The 21,684-nt window shown below is 42.2% G+C and overlaps 3 protein-coding genes across 5 annotated transcripts in view; 1 reads left to right on the top strand and 2 right to left on the bottom strand.

The window, feature by feature from the left end:
- The window catches only part of LOC115595755 (NACHT, LRR and PYD domains-containing protein 14-like), a 965,684-nt gene that overhangs the window by 592,173 nt on the left and 351,827 nt on the right, over window positions 1-21,684 (bottom strand).
- phf21b (PHD finger protein 21B) lies at window positions 7-5,470 on the top strand. Its single transcript, XM_030440644.1, has 5 exons — window positions 7-308; window positions 534-692; window positions 781-847; window positions 1,054-1,157; window positions 1,273-5,470. Exons 1-5 carry the CDS (start codon window positions 279-281, stop codon window positions 1,528-1,530), a joined length of 618 nt encoding a protein of 205 aa, XP_030296504.1. The 5' UTR covers window positions 7-278; the 3' UTR covers window positions 1,531-5,470.
- Window positions 6,928-14,809, bottom strand: LOC115595785 (rho GTPase-activating protein 8). 3 transcript variants are annotated; one of them, XM_030440607.1, is made up of 15 exons: window positions 14,693-14,775; window positions 13,633-13,673; window positions 13,385-13,426; window positions 11,817-11,957; window positions 11,593-11,680; window positions 11,382-11,513; window positions 11,190-11,276; window positions 10,582-10,680; window positions 10,397-10,507; window positions 10,241-10,314; window positions 9,723-9,800; window positions 8,940-9,068; window positions 8,686-8,813; window positions 7,637-7,876; window positions 6,928-7,546 (listed from the first exon to the last, which is right to left on the bottom strand). In XM_030440607.1, the coding sequence occupies exons 3-14, from the start codon at window positions 13,422-13,424 to the stop codon at window positions 7,679-7,681; spliced, it is 1,305 nt and encodes a 434-aa protein (XP_030296467.1). In that variant the 5' UTR covers window positions 13,425-13,426; window positions 13,633-13,673; window positions 14,693-14,775; the 3' UTR covers window positions 6,928-7,546; window positions 7,637-7,678. The 3 variants fall into 3 exon arrangements, with proteins under 3 accessions (XP_030296467.1, XP_030296466.1, XP_030296465.1); XM_030440606.1 differs by lacking the exon at window positions 13,633-13,673 and having other exon boundaries at window positions 8,686-8,789; window positions 14,693-14,809; XM_030440605.1 differs by lacking the exon at window positions 13,633-13,673 and having other exon boundaries at window positions 14,693-14,809.

Consider the following 21,684-nt stretch of genomic DNA (forward strand, 5'->3'; position numbering starts at 1 on the left):
TCCTGCTCCTCAGAGACTCTATTAAAGGAACAGTTCACAGTTTTAGAAAATGAAGCAGATGAACCGTTGACAGATTTGATGTTATTTCCTGTTTATTAATCCTCACATCATGAATCAAAAACATCTTCATGTTCAACATGTGGAGTCGTTCAAAAACCAAGCAGGATGTGTTTGTCCAGTTTGTCCATGCTAAGCTAAGCTAACCACATCCTGACTGATTCACCTCCCTGTGTGTGTGTGTGTGTGCTGCCACTAACCTCTGCTCTGCTTCCATTCACATGCTAGACACTGAGGATTTCTGCTGGAAGGTAGGTCACATGACTGATGATGTCACACCTGTGTTACACCTGTCCGACCCGTCTGAGGGTTCAAAGATGATTTAGTCTCATTTGTTCACAACTTGTTGAAAAAGTTAAAATCCCTCAAACACACAGCAGCTCCGTCCTGACTCCACCCAGCAGAGTTTAGTCCTCAGTTAGAGGACAGAAACAGTGACGTGTCCCTTTAGTGACGCTGCTGTCCTGTTGTTGCAGGAGGACTTGGAGCATGACGAGCACTGTGCCGTCTGTAAGGAGGATGGAGAGCTGCAGCCCTGCCATAACTGCCCCAGAGCCTTCCACCCCAACTGCCTCCACCCGCCTCTCAAAACCCCCCCCAGAGGACCCTGGTACTGCCCCAAGTGCCAGAAGAAGGTATGACGTCCAGCGCCGACGGTCGGGACGGTCCGACTCAGCGACCCGTCTTAGTTTCACTGACTGACTGTTTGTTTCTGACCTGCAGGTGCTGAACAAAGAAAACCTGTCGTGGCCACAGAACTTCGTTCAGTCCTACGTCACACACAAGACAGGTGAGAACCAGCTGATGTCTTCATCAGTGTGTGTGTGTTACCATGACGTCCATACATGTGCTGACTGTGTGTGTGTGTGTGTGTATGTGTGTGTTACCATGACGTCCATACATGTGCTAACTGTGTGTGTGTGTGTGTGTGTGTGTGTGTGTGTTACCATGACGTCCATACATGTGCTAACTGTCTGTGTGTGTGTGTGTGAGCAGTGAGGCAGGAGGAGAAGCGACGGCTGCTGAGACGAAACAACGAGCTGAAGAACGAGTGCGCTCACCTGGAAGAACAAGAGAAGAAGATCAACAACACACTGCAGGTACGCGCACACACACACACACACACACAGATCCATGCCTGGATTTTAAGGATGAGTTTTGGCGTCACGCCGCTGACAGGAAGTTGACGGCTCGCTGTGTTTCCTGTGTGTGCAGCAATGTATGGACCTGAGGGAGCGGCTGCTGGGGCAGCAGAGAGACACTCAGGCGTCGCTCGAGCGCCTCAAAGCTCTCATCAGGCTGATTCAACGCGACCAGCTCATCCAGGTCACCATGACCGCCTCCCTGCTCTCCCAGTCCTGGATCAAACCCACCAGCGCCGCCATCGCAGCCGCCACCGCCGCCATCCCGGGCCCCTCGGCCACGCCCCTGCAGAAGAGCCACGCCCACAGCCAGGATGACGCCGACAACTAGCCGTCCAGGGCGGTGATGATTTCTTTTTGTCTGAATAATATCTAACCACGATTTCTCCACCAGACGGAGAAGCAGAGCCTCTATCCTCCACTCGATTCAAGTATTTTTTAAAACCCAACACCTACAGTGCTTACGAGATTTCTTTTTTTAAGTTCTTTTCTATTTATTAACGTTCTTGGCCTTAATGTATTTATTACAAAAAGTTAGACGACAGCTGCCGCAGAGACTCGACAGGAGTTTCTGCGCGCGGTCCAAAAGATATTTCCCTTTTTTAAACACAGGTATAATAATTGTTCTGCGTATAGCGAGAGAGAACAGTAGAGTTAGTGGTAGTGAGACACGGAGCGTCGCCGAGAGACGGACTGTACAGCGATGATATATCTGAGTAGATGTTTGTTCTCATTCTCCTATGAACAATGTTTTTGCCATAATAATTCAGGAAAATGTTTTCATCGTGTATGTAAACGCATACGAGCCTTCAAACAAAAACAGAGAATAACTTTTTTTCAGTATTAATAGAGTTAAAGTCAAAGAAAAAAGTATTTAAGATAAAACTACAGAAATTAGCATTTCTAGTGGAGATTTTAGTATTTTCATGCTGATGCCTGTTGATAAATGTAAGTTTGGAGTATTCAAGGGGATCACTGTACATATGTTGTATTATTATTATGATTATTATCATCATCGCAGGTTTCTTTTTGGTTTTTTACTGAAGTCACACATCTGAGAGCGAGAGGAGTCCCGACAGTCAGCTGATTGCTTCTGTTCACAGCAACACAAACGAGAACGCGACTGTTCAGACGAGCTGCACGAACACGTACGACACCTGACGTGTTCGCTTCGTTCAGAGTGTTTCCACCTCGTCACGACGCCTTCAGCTGCTCGTTGTGAACAGAAACTCCAGCCGTGATCTTTTCGTCTCTGCAGTCACCAGACTCCCTTTAAAAAAACATGAATTTTATCCTGCAGAACACCAGAGCTTCTGCTCCACTGCAGCTTCAGTCTGTCAGTGAGTTTGTGTTGTTGTGTGACTTCAGTATTTTAAAATATTAGTTCAGATTCACTGAAGTCACACAGCAACACAAAGTAACTAACACATGGAGGCAGCAGAGTTCAGACTCAGGTGTAAAATTCATGCTTTTTTCAGAGGAGTCTGGTGGCTTTGCAGAGATGATAGAAGACCATTTCTGATGAAAACAGGAAAATGAAGCCATTACAGCACTTCCTCTGAAGCCACCAGACTCCTTTGAAAAAAGCAGTAATTTTACCTTGTAGAGCAGCAGAGTGTTTGATCTACCGCCGCCTCGATTAGTGAGTCTGTTTGTGTTGTTGTGCGACTCCAGTGTTGTAAAGTCTTAGTTCAGATCGTCACACAATAACACAAACACACAGACATTCGAGGCGGCAGTGGATGAAACACTCTGCTGTTCTATGAAGTAAAATTACTGCTTTTTTCAATGGAGTCTGGTGTTTGAGGAGAGCCGTACAGTGGCTGCAGTTTCATGTGAAGGACTTCAGTGTTTGTGTTTCTGCATCTCAAAGAGAACGAAGTCGACGTTCTCGTTTGTGTTCCAGCTGATCAGACGGTTGGCTGAATCTGCAGACGGGAGCGAAGTGTTTGTTCACCGCTGCACTCAAACACAACACGTCAGTCGATGTGTGATGCGTCCGTTCAGTCCCTGTTCCTCTTCAACCAGTATCGAAAATATGCCAAAAACTTTTCTTTGTTTTTGTACTGGGATCATCTCTCAATAATGTCTATAGCGCTTTTTTTTTTTCTCCCTGCCTATTTTATATTTTCGCTTTTGGAGCTTTTTTTACTCTCGTGTTTTATGAACGTTTTAACAGTGACGAGCCTGTTAGTCTGACAGATGAACACTGCCTCAAGTACAAATCCTTTCAAATCCAGGGTTTTCGTCTTTGTTGCGTCATTTTATAGACACCAGTCAATCAGAAACGGGACGGCTGTCAAACTGCAACGACACGCTTTGACTGTCGGCGGACCCGCGGGGCGCGGACGGCGTCCTCCCGGTTTAAAGTCAGGAAAGCAAAACCCGGAGAGAGAAAACCAGGAGGGCGCCGTCTGGTCCTGCTCGGTCCCTTTTGTCTCACTAGTCTTCCTGCTGGTCCAGAAAGGTTCAGTTTAAGTGTTACAACTTTAGATTTAGTCCATTTGTTATTTCTGATCATCACCACACAGTGGCGGTGCAGCTCTCTGCCACCTGCTGATGCACAAACATGAACAAATAATCCAGAGAGGAAAATGCCTTTTATCAGAAGAGAAACACGAGGGAGTCTGTCCGGGGAGAAGAGAGAGGAGGCGGAGTTATTTTAGTTTGAATCATATCCAGGTCGCCTGCGTTCGCTCTCTCACGTGTCTCAGATACTGAAGAGACGTTCATCGTCTGTACGGCACAAAACTCTAATATATCTGTGTGTCAGCGGCTGCAGAACAAAAGTGACCCGTCGACGAGACGAGAACGTTTATATCAAGGAACAAAATAATGTCTGAATCGAGTGTAAAGGAAAATAACTTCACTATAATGAGACTGAGAGAAGAAGTCATTATTAACAGTAAACTGACAAAGTGGCGTCACTGCTGCACACGATATATTTAATATATACTTCTAATGAATAATGCGCTTTATCAGAGTTCAGAGCCGGTCGGTGTCGCAGGAGGACGTCTGCTCAATTAATATCAAGTAATTCACTTAAAAAAATAGTCAATAAATGAGTAAATATGCCTTTAAATGTACCAAAACTATTAGTTCATCAGATGTGACATAAATTTAAATCCATTTTTATTTCCTCTTTGCAGCAATAACACATGAATAAATAAATTAATCTGTCGAACGGGAACAAAAATATTCACCAAACTCAAAATAAAAATTCTGATCGTCACAAAATAAACAAAGTGAAACATGAAAAATATCCCTGAATAATTCAGTCGTGTAACTACAGCAGCAAAATGTAATTAATGCTTAAATCTACTCATTTATTAAACTTGCAAAATACAAAAAAAACATTTAATGGGAAAGTTAAAATAAATTGTGTTTTTGATAGAAAGGTAAATAAGTAAAATAAAATAAGTAGATTTATGTCACATTCAGAGTTAATTACATGTATTTTCAGATGTTTTTGGTGGATTTAAAGGTGTATTCTGTATGTATTTCTTCTGCTCTCCGGTGATATAAAGTGTTTGTCTGCAGCAGAATATAAACAGACTGCCGACAGCAGCGACGCTCTCCAGGCTCTGCAACACAAACAGCAGATATGCGTTCACATTTACCCGACTTGCCTTTTAAAACGAATAAATCATGATCCGAGTGGAGAACGAGCCACGTGATGCATATCCCGTCCTCGCCGCGAGCCGCCCGGACGGACGGAAACCGTATCAGCGCCGTCCGAACAGAAACCCTCCCCCCGAAATCCTCTTCATCCGTTTCTAGAGATCTTCTCCGGGAGAAACTGTGCAGTGCTTAAACAGATCTATTTTAATACACGACACAACATTTGAACAAATAAGAAGAAAAAAAAGAACATTTTTATATTCTTTTATCAAGGAGCAAAAAAAAACAGAGAAGAGAACATTTGGGTTTTCTATGGTTTGCCGGTTCTGCATTCTGACTTCTAGCTTGCGACGTTCGATGTTTTATTTTGCGGCGAGGAGGCGACGACACGTTTAGACGAAATGAAAATGTGTGTTGGCTGTTTGAAGTAGAAGTTCTTTTCTTTGTCATTAATAAGGGGGCTGTCCAGTGGATAGTGTGTATAGGAAAGTGTTTGTCTTAAATATGCCAATGTAGTTTTTTCTTCTTTATGATGCATTAAAAAAGTTGATCGATGGAAAAGTTGGTAACATGATTCAAGAGTAGTCTCACTTTTTTGTACCGAGTTCTTACGAAAAATGGAATCATTAATAAACAAAATCAAGAACAGAGTGCGAGTCCCGCGTCTGCTTCCTCCTCAGAGCCCGACGGAATGTATCCGAGTACATTTACTCAACTACTTGTACTGAACGTGGGTATTTAACATGTTCTGCTGCCTCTCATTTACACTTAGAGGCAAATATTGAACCTGTACATTTACTTTAGTTAAGTTAGTTACTTTAAAGATTACCTGCTGCAGCCACTCATGGAATGTAACTAAGTATATTTACTCGAGTACAACTTATAAGTACTTCTTTGTGTATGTACACTTTCTGCCACAGTATACTTCTACTCCACTACATTTTATCTCCTCTTATTACTCCATTACATTTATTTGATGAGTTAGTTACTTTAAAGAGTACATGCTGTATTCAGTGGTGTTGCATCATGGGAACTGTAGTCAGAGATTTAATGTAACTAAGTACATTTACTCGAGTACTGTACTTACATACAACCTTAAGGGACTTGAACTTTACTGGAGTATTTCCATTTACTGTTACTTTATAGTTTGGAGGCAAATATTGTACTTTTTACTCCATTACATTTATTTTATTACTTCAGTTACTTTGCAGATTACAAACTGTATTCACTGATGGAATGTAACTAAGTACATTTACTCAGCTACTGTTCCTCAGTACAACTCTGGAGGTACTTCCACTGCACTACATTTATCTGATAACTTTAGTTACAAGTTACTTTACAGATTACATTATCATTACAGTATCAGAGCCAAAGTGTCACTTTTTTAAAATGTATTTATAATCAGAATGTTTGATACCGTTAATTCATAATTAAGTATTTACTCGATTACTCAAGTAACATTCATGAGTCACTTCTACCAAAGTAATATTTTAACATTTTTACTTTTACTGGAGTTGTGATAAAAATAAAACATTTACTTTAAAAAATATTTATTGTTTTATTCTTCGACCTCGTTAAACGTCTGAAATCCAAAAAAAGTGAAATCAGAAAATCATTTTTGTTTTGGATTATTTTAAAATGTTCTGATCATAATAATAATAAAAAAACAAGTTAAGTTTAAGTTAAATGTATAAAATAAACTTTTATTGATTTCTAACTCGTTACATTTTGTATCAGATCAACAATATAAAACTTTTTTCTCTGTAACATTCAAACAGCAACACGTCTTTTAAATCTGTCAGTATTAATAAAACATTAAGTGATTTAGTCAGAATTTAAATAAAAATGTTGCAGCAGTGAGAAAATATACAAAATATAAAAACTGGTGAACACACAGAGTTATGGAGGCCCGGAGCTGCCAAACCAATCAATAAATCACTCAATAGATACAAACACCTGATATTAAAACAACAAAAGTTATATTAAAAAATAAACATACACATTAATTAATTTATCAAATGTGACAAAGCGATAATTGTTTTAATTAACTTTATTTACATGAATTCCCTTTTTAACTTGTATTTATTATTATTAAAATGTTTTTTTTTTATTTATTTCTGTATTGTTTCATTTTGTGTTTTAAAAAATAACACAGAAATACATTTAATAACTAAATTAATCAAAATGTTCAAACAAATGTGAAAATTAGCAAATAAAATAAAACGTACAAACAGAACAGAACTCACTCGTCACATCTTATAATTTAATTAACTGATACATTTATTTTTAAAATAATTTCTGGTGCATTAACGACCTATTGATTGATTTATTAATGTATTGTAACAATGTTTTGTTCATGTTATTAATAGTGTTGGCGTCATCAGGCCTCCGTACAGTCTGACTGCAGCATGATGACATCACTCAGATAAAAACACTTCAGATTTACATTCATGAGTTTTAATGTAATAAATGGTTTATAACAGACTGACAGACATTTTAAGAGTTTAGTGTTTGTCAGGAATTATAATAAACGTCTATTTTTTATTATTACAACAGTTTTATTCTCTTTATTCATCACCTGTCGTAGCTGTTGACGGATAAACAAACCCTCAGATCTGTTTACAGCCGCGTTATAAACCGTTTATTGAATACTGACCTGTGAGAAACAATCAGAAACAAGTCGGATCTTCGCGACACCAACAGAACACATCCTGCTCCACCTGGAGCAGGATGTGTTCTGTTGGTGTCGCGAAGATCCGACTCATAGATGATGTCTTTAACGTCTTTACGACTCAGACGAAACACATCCACAGAAGACTGGCGGCGCTGCGGTGGAGTCCAGAGGACGAGCAGGTGCGTCAGGGTGTTACCTGTGCAGCTGGGCCGCGGGAGCCGAACACGGTGTGGAAGTGTTCGATGAGGATCTCGGTGAAGACGTTGATGGGCATCAGGGCGCTCAGAGAGATGGAGCCGTGTCGAGGCCAGACCAGGTTCACCCCGAACACGCAGGCCAGGTTAGACGGACTCATCTTGTTCACGATGCTCTCCTGAGACACCTGAAGACGACACAGAGACTCATCAGCAGCAGGATCAATAACTGTATCAGTGATTAGATCTCATCTGGTGGCTTCTGGGGTTTTTATTCCTTCATAGTTTTAGTCGACAACAACTCAAAACATTTCAGTCTCGTTTCTCCTCACTGAGAACAGAACATACATTTCATCTCAGTTTTTATGATGTGAGATCAGTTTTTTAGCTCGTCATCGTCACTTAAAAAAAGATCGCTGACCAACATTTTCTGTAGTTTCAGTTAATGAAATTAACACTGGATTAAAAACAAGCTGATGTTTGAGTTTGTCGTCTGTCTGAACATGATGAACAACATGTTTCATGTTTCATGTCGGAGAACGTTAATCATGAAATCAGAAGTTTCATATTTAATTTCTTTCACTGCTCTTTGTCCATTTATGTTCCTGATTCCTCTGATGTGATGTCATATTATCTTCCTTTTATTAAATTGTTTTATTTATTTCAATTTTTGTAGTTTCACCTGTTTTATAGCTTTTATTACTTTTGTGTTTTTACTCGTGTTTATTTTGTAACATCGTCGTCTTGAGTTTCCTGTTTTTGCTCGATAGTTAAAGAACTTTGTAAACTCTGTTTTTGAAAAGGCGCTGCATGAATAAAGTTCATTATTATCAGATTTCTTATTATCTCCAGTGTTTCCACTGTGCTGATGTTTGACAAACTCACATAAACTAAATCCAGCTCAGGTGTGATGAACGTTCAGGAACACGAGACGTTTTGTGAACCAGGTTTAGAAAATATCAGAAACAGTGAAGAGTGCTGAGACGACGTGACGCACCGTGTGGAGGAAACACAGCAGGAACTTGGTGACGATGAAATGATGTTCAGGAAGACTTTCCACGATCTGTTTACACCTGCTGACCCTCAGACTGCTCTCCACACCTGACGGACAGCAAACACAGCCGGCTCACACACACACACACACACAGACCACTTTATTCTACAGATCTGTGACATCACGTCTCGTCAGAAGCTGAATGACAGTGTTTCCTCCGTGGCGTGGTGGAGCTTCATGGAGCTTCATGTACTCACTGAGGATGTCCTGCACGGCGCTGTACACTCTGAAGGTGAGCAGAGGTTCAGGAAGTTCTCTGAGGAACGTCTTCAGGATCACAGCGGGAACGTGGACGTCAGCGTACTGATCGAAGTCCACCGGTTTACCTGCACACGTTCAAATGAGACAAATCTTTATTGACACGCCGACATCAACACAAACACAGTGAGGAGATTTAAAAAGGTGATTTCTCATGTTTTATTATCGTCGCTTCATCATTAAAGGAGCAGTCCACTGAAAACCTGTGTAGTGACTGAAGCTGAAGTTATCTGTCCAGTCATCAGTGAGTCGGACTGATGTTGGAAATATTAAAACATCTGCTGAAATTCTTTATATGAACACAGTAATTACATACACACACATTTCAGATCCCTCACACGTACGACATGTAACAGAAGCAGTTTAACAATAAACAATATGGACATCATGACATCTAATAATGAGAAATCAAACATCTTTTCTGCATTATGTTCTGTAACACCGAGGCCGATACCTGGCCAATGATACCGAATCAATATAATCCATCAACAGAAGAATTAAGCATAATGCTGCTAACATGATCAATAATCTGTCACTTCATGAATGAGATCATGATCGGATCATTAGTGAACGAGCTCAGTGACTCTGAAACACTGACAACAATCTGAACCTTCAACCTGAGACATACCTGTGCAGGTGTGTACCACCACCTGTAGTCACACACACACACACACACACACACACACACACACACACACACACACACACACACACACACTCACCCAGGTTGTAGAGTTTCTGAACGTCTTTGATGAGCTGAACACGAGCCGACCGTCTGAAGATCCCCTCAGTCCTCAGACCTGACACACACACACACACACACACACACACACACACACACACACAGTCATTTATTTATAAAATGTGACTGTTTTAATTTATTTACCTTTGTATCAATCTCACCATTAGTTTTTTATGATTTAAAGAAAAAATACAAAACGAAAAGAACAAAATAAATACATGAATAAATCAATTTAAAAATCAATCAATACAATTGATAAATTACATGTGAGGGTAAGAACTTATTGAATTAATACAAAGATAAATGAATAAAGAGCCAAAATAATGCAGAAAATAAATTAATGTCACATTTTGTTTTTGGTGCATTTAATGACATTAATTAACTAACTGAGTCATTTCCTTATTTCTATAATAAACCTCCTTCTGTGATTGAATTGATCTGTTATCGGTGTTCTTGTGTGTGTTAATGATCAGAACATTGGATCCGGCTGCTGCTCACCTTTCTCCTTCAGGTAGGCGACGGTCTGACGGACGACCGGAGGAATGACGGCTTCTCTGTTCTTCTCTCTGATGCTGTCAAACAAACAGCTTCAGTCTGATGAACTCTAGAATCGATGATAATCTGAGTGGAGTTTGGTGCGTCGTGAACACTCACTACTGCAGACTGACTCCAAACTGCTGCGTGGGCAGGGGGGGTCGGGGTGGGGGGGTCTTCACCGCGGGAGGAGCTCCGCCTCTCTGAGCCGCTCGCAGCTTCTCGTCGTGTCTGTGAGAGACGACCACAAACGTCAGCCGATGACTTCCTGTGTGAGGCGTTACCTGTGAGAGCAGAGGTCACACCTGAGGACGTCCGGAGGGACGACGAGCTGCTCGTAGTTCAGGTGATCTCTCAGCTCGGCCAGGTAGTTCACGTACGTCAGCTTCTTCCCAAACTTGTGACTGAGAGGAAACAGGAAGTACTTTTACTGTGGCGGTCTGAGCTCGAACATACGGAAGCCCCGAGGGGCCAGTGAGGACGTTTCTGGTGATCCATTCAGTTCTTTGTTTTTATGTTCGATACCTGTTAGAATTATGTTTTTCCCACAGGTAAGATTCTGTGTTTCACGAATGAAACCGGCTGAGAAAAAAATCCTCCTGACTTAGTTTTTTCCCGGTTTCACAAATGAAGTAAAAAAAATAATAATAAAAAATAAATCCTCCAGGCTGAGTGTTTTTGTCCTTCAGTTCTCGTCATAAACACAAGACGGAAAATAATTTAGAAAATGAATCACCAGAAAAAAACCCCTCTGGGCTTCCGTACCAGCAGGTGGGTGTGACAGGTGAGTGTGACAGGTGGGTGTGACAGGTGAGTGTGACAGGTGAGTGTGACAGGTGAGTGTGACAGGTGGGTGTGACAGGTGAGTGTGACAGGTGAGTGTGACAGGTGGGTGTGACAGGTGAGTCTGTACCTGATCAGAGGTTTGAAGATGTTCCACAAGATTCTGATGAAGTTTGTCGGATGGACGACGTACAGAGTCTTCAGGTTCTTCTTGTACCTGGAACACACACACACACACACACACACACACACACACACACACACACACCTGTAAGTACTGTACTTCAGTAAATAAAGTAATAGAGTAGCAGTGGTGTCGTACTTCCTGTCGAACTCGCTGTAAGCTTCTCGCAGCCACTTGACGGACGGCTTGTTGCTGCTCCTCAGGCCGTGATGGAAGTACACCAGGATGTAGTCCATCTCCACGTACTGGTCCAGCGTGAACTTCAGGTACCTGCAGACGGAACACATCGGACTCGTGAGCTCTCTGACTGCAGGTTCTGCTGTCTGAACAGGGTCGAGTGTGAACGTACTCCAGCAGCCGTCGGTGGTTGAGCTGGTGTGACGGCGGCAGACAGCAGCTGCTGAAGATGATCAACTTCCTGCCGTAGTTGTCGTCACCTGGAGAGCAGACAGGTGAGGTTAGATGAAAGCAGCTGAGACTGACCCAGACAGGGAATGAGCCACAGAACCAGAACCAGAAGCCAGAAGGGACTGGATTTCTATTCAAAGTGAGAAAGACGTTGAGACTACTGACCGCAGACCTGGATGATGCCGTGTCGAGCCACGTCATAATACGGGTGAGACGGGTCAGGACTGACGGTGCTGCTGGGAGGAAGTGACGGAGCGTCTGTGACACTCTGATCCTCCTCTTCCTCCTCGTTCTCCTTCTCAAGCTCTGTCACAAAGACAAAAGAAGCAGTTTCATGCTTCTGGTGAGAGAATGAAGTTTAATAAAGTTTAGACAAAAGAGAGCAGCCTTAAATCTGAACCTGCTGACAGTGAAGCTCAGTCACACTCTCTTCCTCCTCACTGCCTCTAAATTAAGTCCTTATCTGTTCTGTTCCTAAAATACTGATGACCAGAGGCGAGCCGGAGGCCTGGGTGGAAACTACCTCCATCATGTTTATCCTGCAGCAGCGAGGGAAGCTTTCTATAAACACAGCGCGGCTCTGATAACAGACAGGAAATGATCTGCTCAGAGGGAAACTCACAGAGAGAGAGCACAAACTGGACAACTGCAGCAAAGTGTTCCAGTTTACTCCACATGATGCTCCTGAACAGAACCAGAACAACAGAACCAGAACAACAGTCTCTATTCAAACAAACATGAACACAGTAGTTTCTGAGTCGTGAGCTCAGAATGAAAGATGGGCTGTAGAAATGAAAGTGATGATTAGAAGTTTAAACGGCTCAAAGTTCAGATTATTTCCACAACTTTCCTCTGAGCTCACAGGTTTCAGCCCGGCTCAGTCTTTGGGTCATACTCACTGTTCCTGAATCATTTTGAGTTGATAAAAACTTCAGAAACCACTTCACCGTGTCAAAGTTTGTTTTATCTGAGCACAACATCAGAGAGCAGAAGCCCCGCCCCTTCCCGTCGACCATGTGACCTTATCTGATCAGATCTTTGATCTTTTCTGACCCAGTCGGCTCCATGCTGGTTCTGGTGCTGTGTGGATGAGACGATGTGGTTCACTGAACTTTAACACTAAACTACATCAGGTTTGACGTTGATTACAACAAACTGAGATTTTATTAACGAGGAACATCACAGAATCACAGATTTGATGTTTGTGAATTAACAACACGACACAATTCAAACAGGATCCAACATTCACGTGTCTCCTTCACTGCTGAACATGTTTATTACAGTAGAAGTTCTCCTGAGGTTCTGAGGACGGATGTGACTCGCCTCTCTATCTGATCCGACAGTTGTTCTTCACTCTGACACCGTTTCAGCACATTGGACCCATAAACGCACCACAAGTTACATCGCACTGAATCTTACAGTTTCACACAGACGTTTGTTTGTTTGTTTGTGAATACATTCTCTTTGATCTCAACCTGCTCCATCGACACCAGATTAAAACAAACAGAGTTTGAAAGCAGCATTTTCAACCGAACAGACAGAATCGATCTGCGTGACCCGGTTCTGGTGCTGTGACATCATCACATGATCTGCTTCTCCTGAGGACGATCACATGTGTTACAGTGACGGCTGTCTGAGTGTGTTTACGTCTCTTCTGTTGTTATAAAGGTTTGTTTTTATGACAGATTTAAACTCTTTGATGATGAATGATTCTTTATTCATTTCTAACTCACCGATTTCTGCCAGCTGCTCCAGCTCTGATGTCGACGTCATTTCTGATCAGTCAGTCGTTCATGAAGGAAACCAGAAATCAATAATCAATATCAGATGAGATGATGTAAGATAAGACACGTCTCTTAGAACAAACAACTCACTGGTTTCTATAATACTACACAGTACACTATGAGTTTAAATCATGTTGCAGGACAAAACAAGAGTTTTTCCTCCTTCTTCTCTAAAGTTCTATGACTACACTGGTCACCTGTTCTCCAGGTGTTCCAGGTGTTCCAGGATGTGGGAACCCTGTATGAAGATTTGGGAGATATTCAAACTACTAATATTTACAATATTAATGAGATAATAACACAAACTTTTCTCCATCAGTGAATAAACGAGCTGATCTCAGAGGAAAATAAGGTTCCAGAACACAGAGTGAAGCTAGAAAGGTGGCAGGGTCCGCCACATGTAAACACAGTGAAACAGCATCAAGTGTGTCATTCTTTAAAGTCAGTTTGTTTGTTCAGTCATGAACACAGAGAGAGTTTGATTATTAATTTAGTTTATCAGCAGATGAGGATCTTTCTCTGCTCATTAACATTTCTTCTCCTAAACTGCAGACTGCTCCTTTAAACTATTATTACTAATAAATAACAACTCTATTTATTATAGGAATACTGCCACATATAGAAAAATGTAAAGATAGGTGCCTCATAGAGGCCTAGAAGTCAATTTTAAATGTAACTGACATTAATTGACACTATAAAACGCTTCAGTTAATTAAAGTAATTATTAAAGTGATGTTAATATTAATGCATCAATAACTATAATCCCATAATTAATACAGTTTATTACTTTACGTGTATTTTAATGCTGATATTTGTGCACTTTATTTCTCTACTCTGAAAAATTTTGTTTTTTGGCTGCGCACCGTGACGTCATCACGCACAGCTTCAGTTCATGATATTTAACGCTAATTAGCGGATTAATAAGTAAGATAATCAATAGATAAAACGACAAAAGTGACCTGAAGTCGTTAATTAAGTTAATTAAGTGAACATTGAGTAACTGAGCGGAGTTTGACACCAGCTAACTAACACACACACACCTGCAGCACGGAGGCGAGCTGCTAGCTAACAGGTAAAAAGCTATAATTAGCATCTTAGCAACACCTGCGCTGATTCACTGATGATAAAACGCGCGTTCATCAGCAGCACGCGGCTCAAACACACAGTTAAACATGATCGATTAACCTGCAGACACATTATCTGACGTCTGATCAGGTTCATGAGACACGGAGCAGCGCGAGGCCGTCACACACTCACCTGTAGCCGCAGCACAGCTCACATTAAAACATCCAACAGGTACGAAGTTGATCCAAACTTCCTCAAACGACCGCCGGCTGGCAGGCGGACTGCGCATGCTCAGCTCACAGTCCCGTAGGGAGGCTCTGGGGAGCAAAATGAGATGTTTAATTTGAGCTACAGGAAGTAATTAGATAGAAATGAAACAAGAAATAAATATAATCATGTACAACGTTTGCCGAATGAACAAGTAGGTCCAAATAGTTACACATTTGTTGAAAACAGAATTGTACAAAATTGATCCAGTTCCACCAAATACATAAAGTCTCAAAGTTGAATTTTTTTTAAGGGAGTCTGGTGTTTTTCTCCACTTCCTTCTCTCTCCAGAAAAGTAGCTTACATGTTTTACTGTGTCCAGTCAAAGAATATGAAAAAGAACAGGCTGTTACTCATTTCTGTTTTCTACTGATTTTTATTTTTTATTATACAAAATAGATCATGAAAATCAAACTGTTTCATAAACATTTTGCTCATCCGCTCATGAAAAAGAGAAACACCATGTTGCAGTCATCACGTCTCAGGTGAAGTCAGAAGTCTTTCACTCATCAAGTCAAGATGTTTCCTAAAGTATCTGGAAGAAGACTTGTACTGAGGATTTGTACTTTAACTTCAGCTACTCCTGCCGCTCCTCGTGCACACATCAGTCCAGGTGTTATCATTCTGACCGCGGCTCACCTGCAGTGACTCATGTTAAGCTGCAGCTCTGTGTGTCAGCAGCAGGTGAAGCTTCAGGCTGACTGAAGGAGACCACAAGGTGAATTTACTATTAAAGCTGACATTTGTCTTTTTTATTCCAGATTTATCTTCACACAAATTTATATTCAGCATGTAGATCATAGAATAATTGAATAAATGATGGTTGGTTGAGGGATTGTTTTGTGTTTATTGTGTAGAAAATGTGATTTTTGTGTGTTTTGATGGATTTGATGGATCTCACCTTGTTTCTTGTATTTCAGAGGTTTAGACGCCGTGTTGATTCAAAACACTGATGATTAAATGAAATAAACAGCAGCATCAGCAGAGAGCAGCCTCGGCCTGTCGACGGTCATCATCTCCCATCCTCTGATGTTTTCTAATGTAAATGTTCATTTGTCCTCAGTCCTTCAAAAACAGCATTATTCTCTGATTTAAGGATTTGATCTCTCAGAGCTGCACACAGAATCAAAGAGAACAGATGAAGGAACCAGGAGCAGATTACACAGAAAACCACAAGTCACAAGTTCAGTTTGTTTCCTTTTAAGATGTGTCTCAGATCGGCTCTTTGCTCAGAGCAGAAAATAAACTTAATCGGATTTATCTTCAGATGAAAAAAGCCCCTTCAGTGTTTCCAGTCAGAAGATCATCACACGACTGGAAAGTTGTGAAATAGCGACATCTGCTGGAGTTCATCCGCCGCAGCAGAAACTCTGTGATGGAGTCTGAGACTGCTCAGCATGTTTAAACTGGACTGAACATGTAATCCACAGGTGTGTAAAGAGCAAAGACAAAGAAGCTCTTCACTCCATATTCTTTAAACTTTTAACTATTTATCATGTTTTTGTCCTGAAACCTTCAGATAGCCTGACGTGTCTGTATTCTGCTGTGTGACATCACTGAATATTTATGGAAAGACGACAGAAGGTTTTTGTTGTGACATCAGGACGTCTCCAGCTGTGACGACCAAACCATGAAGAAGAAGAAGAAGAAGGAGCAGGAGAAGAAGAAGAATAAGAAGAAGAAGAAGAAGAAGAAGAAGAAGAAGAAGGAGAAGAACTGGACATTGTCAGCGTTCATGTGCAGTTTGCTCTTCTGTTTCTTCCACACTATGTGAAGTTTGTTCCTGGCGTCTGTCAGAATGTGTCAGGAGGACGTCGAGTGTCTCGGAGGACAGAATCAGACTTTAATTGTACAACTGAGTTCTGTCAGAATCAGATCTGAGGAGTCTCCTGCGTCTCGCTGTGTGACGGCTCCTGCTGAGACGTCGGAGTGAGAAAGACGTCCTGCAGGGAGGATTTACTCACAAACAAATTCATATGCAAAGCTGGAACAAACTCTGCAGGGAGACGATTCAGAGAAAGAGTCTTTGTCTTCTGGCTGAAGCCGGCGGCGTTACAGAGACGACCCGACAAAGATGGAGGAACCGGGTAAAAACATCAAGACGAGTGAAGTGAGAGCAGAGTGGGACGTGACATCAAACTGACCCGTCTTCATAACTCATCTTATATCTTCACATTACATCAGTGCTCATATTCAGTGTTTTAGCTTTCATGATCTCGTTCCACGTTCAGACGTCACACACAGAACCGGAGAGCCTCAGGGCCCGGCGCTCGGCCCACTGGTACCTCACACAGCTGCTGCTGGAGACGAAGCCAAGCATCAGATCAAAGACGTTACAAACCAGAGAATGTTTGACTTTATTAATAAATGAAAACTGGACTCATAGACTGTTTTAATGACAGACAAATGACAGGTGTAATGTCTCACATTAAAGGAGCAGTCTGTAGTTTTAGAGAAGAAATGTTAATGAGAAGAGAAACAAAGTAAATAATCAAACTCTGTGTTCATGAATAAACTGAACAAACAAACGGACTTTAAAGGACAACATACTTTATACTGCTTTACTGTGTTTACATGTGGCGGACCCTGCCACCTGTGGGACTCTGAGAGCAGCCTGTGATTCACTGATGATGAACAGTTTATATTATTACATCATTAATATTGTAAATTCTTCCGGCTGGCATGTCGTCACCTCAGCTGTCTGTCTGTTATTAAAACCCAACACAGCTCCTGAACGCCTCCTCATGCTTCATGGAGGCAGTGAGAGTAACAACAGGACGTGTGTTCAGATCTCAGCGTGTGGACGACCCAGGACCGACTCTCGCTCTCCGTCAGGTACTTCCTGTTTCATCACGAGTAAAATCACATGTTCACTGTGTCGTTGAATCTTGATTTTTAACTCCTGACGGACGATGAATTGATTATTGTTGCTGGTAATCTGTGGGACACGACAGAGGAGCTCACACTGCGATGACACAATGTGTGTGTGTGCACACAACACAATGTGTGTGTGTGCACACAACACAATGTGTGTGTGTGCATACAACACAATGTGTGTGTGAGCAGCGTTACTACAGAACCAGGGTCTGATATGGTGCTCTGTGATTATGCAAATGAGGAGAGTACATGGGGACGATGTGACCCAAATATTGGAGAAGAATACTGATGAGCTTAATCGCAGGCAGCAGATACTCGACATCTCCACATGCTGTGTGACTGAGAATATATCTGCAACATAGATAATGAACGAGCTGTAGCAGAGGGAGCCGGAGACTCACAGCGACTGTGGTACCACAGGTCCAAACACACACTGATTATAATGTTCCATCTTTTCATTGTTGTCGCTGTTCGACCCAAACAGAGGGACTAAATGTCCAACGCTCTGTAAACTCGTACTGATTTAAGGCTGTTCGAGCAGGAACATTTAAAAAGAGAGAGATTAAAAAATGGCAATTTGCTTCTGTCAGTTCACCCAAAATACACAAAGCTCAGAAGTTCTTGTTTTGCTGGTGTGATGGATCAGAAACAAACCAACGTAAAGTGGATTCATCTTAACGCTGCTTAAACAGCTCGATGAGAAACCTCAGAGCAGAACATCTGCCGTCAGACGTTAATGAGATGATCTGATCTTTATTTTAATTCAGGTGAACCGGGCTGTCACCTGAGATACAAACATCATGTCACCTCACACACAGAACACATTCATTCACATAGTTTCTGTAATTCCCACATTTTTCTTCTCGTCTTTTGTGTTTTTGGATCAGAGAGAGAGAGGGAGGGAGGGAGGAAGGGTGAGCTGGGAATCCTGTTCATTATAATGTGTTTCCACCGGCTCTATAAATAGCAGCAGCGTGGAGGGATGAGGGAGCTGTGGGGGGTTGGGACGGGAAACCAAACTGGATCTGAGCGAGAGAAAGACTGCAGGCGACGCTCAGACCGAACGAGAGAGACGTTCCTCTGTCTCACCTCACAGAGCGTGATCTGAAGAGGAGGAGAGACGGGAAACCATCCATCCATCCATCCATCCATCCAACCATCCATCCATCCAACCATCCATCCATCCATCCATCCATCCATCCATCTAACCATCGATCCATCCATCCATCCATCTAACCATCCATCCATCCATCCATCTAACCATCCATCCATCTAACCATCCATCCATCCATCTAACCATCCATCCATCCATCCAACCATCCATCCATCCATCCATCCATCCATCCATCTAACCATCTAACCATCCATCCATCCATCCATCTAACCATCCATCCATCTGTCCATCCATCCATCCAACCATCTAACCATCCATCTAACCATCCATCCATCCATCCATCTAACCATCCATCCATCTAACCATCCATCCATCCATCTAACCATCCATCCATCCATCCATCCATCTAACCATCCATCCATCTAACCATCCATCCATCCATCTAACCATCCATCCATCCATCCAACCATCCATCCATCCATCCATCCATCCATCCATCTAACCATCTAACCATCCATCCATCCATCCATCTAACCATCCATCCATCTAACCATCCATCCATCCATCCAACCTACCATCCATCCATCCATCCATCTAACCATCCATCCATCTAACCATCCATCCATCCATCCATCCATCTAACCATCCATCCATCTAACCATCCATCCATCCAACCATCCATCCATCTAACCATCCATCCATCCATCCATCCATCCATCCATCCATCCATCCATCCATCCATCTAACCATCCATCCATCCATCCATCCATCCATCCATCCATCTAACAATCGATCCATCTAACATCCATCCATCCATCCATCTAACCATCCATCCATCCATCCATCTAACCATCCATCCATCCATCTAACCATCCATCCATCCATCCATCTAACCATCCATCCATCCACACATCCATCCAACCATCCATCCATCCATCCATCTAACCATCCATCCATCCATCCAACCATCCATCCATCCATCCATCCATCCATCCATCCATCTAACCATCCATCCATCCTTCCATCCATCCATCTAACCATCCATCCATCCATCCATCTAACATCCATCCATCCTTCCATCCATCCATCTAACCATCCATCCATCCATCTAACCATCCATCTAACCATCCATCCATCCATCTAACCATCCATCCATCCTTCCATCCATCCATCTAACCATCCATCCATCCATCTAACCATCCATCTAACCATCCATCTAACCATCCATCAATCCATCCATCTAACCATCCATCCATCTAACCATCCATCCATCCATCCATCCAACCATCCATCCATCCATCCATCTAACCATCCATCCATCCATCTAACCATCCATCCATCCTTCCATCCATCCATCTAACCATCCATCCATCCATCTAACCATCCATCCATCCATCTAACCATCCATCTAACCATCCATCCATCCATCTAACCATCCATCCATCCACACATCCATCCAACCATCCATCCAACCATCCATCCATCTAACCATCCATCCATCCATCCATCTAACCATCCATCCATCCATCCATCCATCCATCTAACCATCCATCCATCCATCTAACCATCCATCCATCCTTCCATCCATCCATCTAACCATCCATCCATCCATCCATCTAACCATCCATCCATCCTTCCATCCATCCATCTAACCATCCATCCATCCATCTAACCATCCATCCATCCATCCATCTAACCATCCATCCATCCATCTAACCATCCATCCATCCTTCCATCCATCCATCTAACCATCCTTCCATCCATCCATCCATCCGTCCAATATCAGAGCTACGAGAACACAAAATAAAAATAACATTACCCAGACAACCGATGCATCCAACATCCAACCAATAAAACAACTGTTAGCATTTTAACAGAGTGTTTAAATTAAAGCTTTATTTTTTTTAAATAAAATAAAAACAGGGTATAAAGATGTCTTTCCCCAGTGTTCCTCTGTGTGGAACCAAGTGGAAAGAAAAACCTGCACGAGGAGAATCTTTTTTCTGTTAAGTGAAAAAGCATTTTTGTTTTCAGGAGGAAAATAACTTCCCTCAGTTCACACGTGGAAAACATATTTTTCTCTTCACATTTCTTTTTTTTCACAGATGGAATAAGAGACGGATTAAGATGATCTGTCTCCAGTGACAAACACAGGAGAGGAAACTGTTTGGATCAGAGTTAGAAATAAACCAACACGTTCTCTTTTGTCCCTCAGGGCTTCCGTAGCGTGCTCTCCTCTGTGTGTGTGTGTGTGTGGTACCTGCAGCTCTCAGCTCTGACACCTGTCCTGTGCTGCAGCCCTGCAGCCAGCAGATGTCCTCCTGCAGCAGACGGTCCTGCTCAGCTCTCACCGAGGCAGATAACTGAGAGCCCGAGGCCTCAGAGCGCTCAGATAATCAGCGTGCAGCGATGTTTGGACAATGCTTTATCTGTTTCCTCACAGAAACTCCACATCTGAGACCAGCTGCAGAAGCAGGCAGTCCCCGAGGAGGAGGAGGAAGTGTCTCTGATGCTGCAGCTCTAAAGGATCTTACATGTTTACATGTGATGATGCTGTGATGCTCTGAATGTATTAATGCAGCTTGTTGAAGAGTAGATTATCCTTCATCCTGTGAGATCTGTGTGTCTGCAGTGAACACTCACAGCTTCTTTACCATCAATAAACTGAGACTGTAGAACTTCCTCCTCTTACAAACACAAAGTTGAGCTCAGAAACAATAAAACACACCTGGTTTACTCCAGGACACACTGTAACACTGAGACAGGGTCTAATGTGACCTGTAGCTTCTAGATGCTACTAGCGTTAGCCGTCTAACATGGCTGCCCTCTGACATCATCACTGAGAACACTTCACTGGCATAAACACAGATCTTATCGTCTCCGTCAGCTCACCTGTTTCTCTCATGTCGTCTGTCTTCGGCATCTT

The sequence above is a fragment of the Sparus aurata genome, chromosome 14 (genome assembly GCF_900880675.1).
Source record: "Sparus aurata chromosome 14, fSpaAur1.1, whole genome shotgun sequence".
Taxonomy (NCBI): domain Eukaryota; kingdom Metazoa; phylum Chordata; class Actinopteri; order Spariformes; family Sparidae; genus Sparus; species Sparus aurata.

Coding starts and splice junctions, on each gene's coding strand:
- phf21b (XM_030440644.1), top strand. CDS start 279: ATGCTAGACACTGAGGATTTCTGCTGGAAG. Junction 693..780: donor GCCCCAAGTGCCAGAAGAAG/GTATGACGTCCA, acceptor TCTGACCTGCAG/GTGCTGAACAAAGAAAACCT. Junction 848..1,053: donor CTACGTCACACACAAGACAG/GTGAGAACCAGC, acceptor GTGTGTGAGCAG/TGAGGCAGGAGGAGAAGCGA.
- LOC115595785 (XM_030440605.1), bottom strand. CDS start 14,789: ATGCGCAGTCCGCCTGCCAGCCGGCGGTCGTTTGAGGAAGTTTGGATC. Junction 13,427..14,692: donor GAGCTGTGCTGCGGCTACAG/GTGAGTGTGTGA, acceptor CTGACTGATCAG/AAATGACGTCGACATCAGAG. Junction 9,069..9,722: donor TCAGAAACTCTACAACCTGG/GTGAGTGTGTGT, acceptor GAACGTGTGCAG/GTAAACCGGTGGACTTCGAT.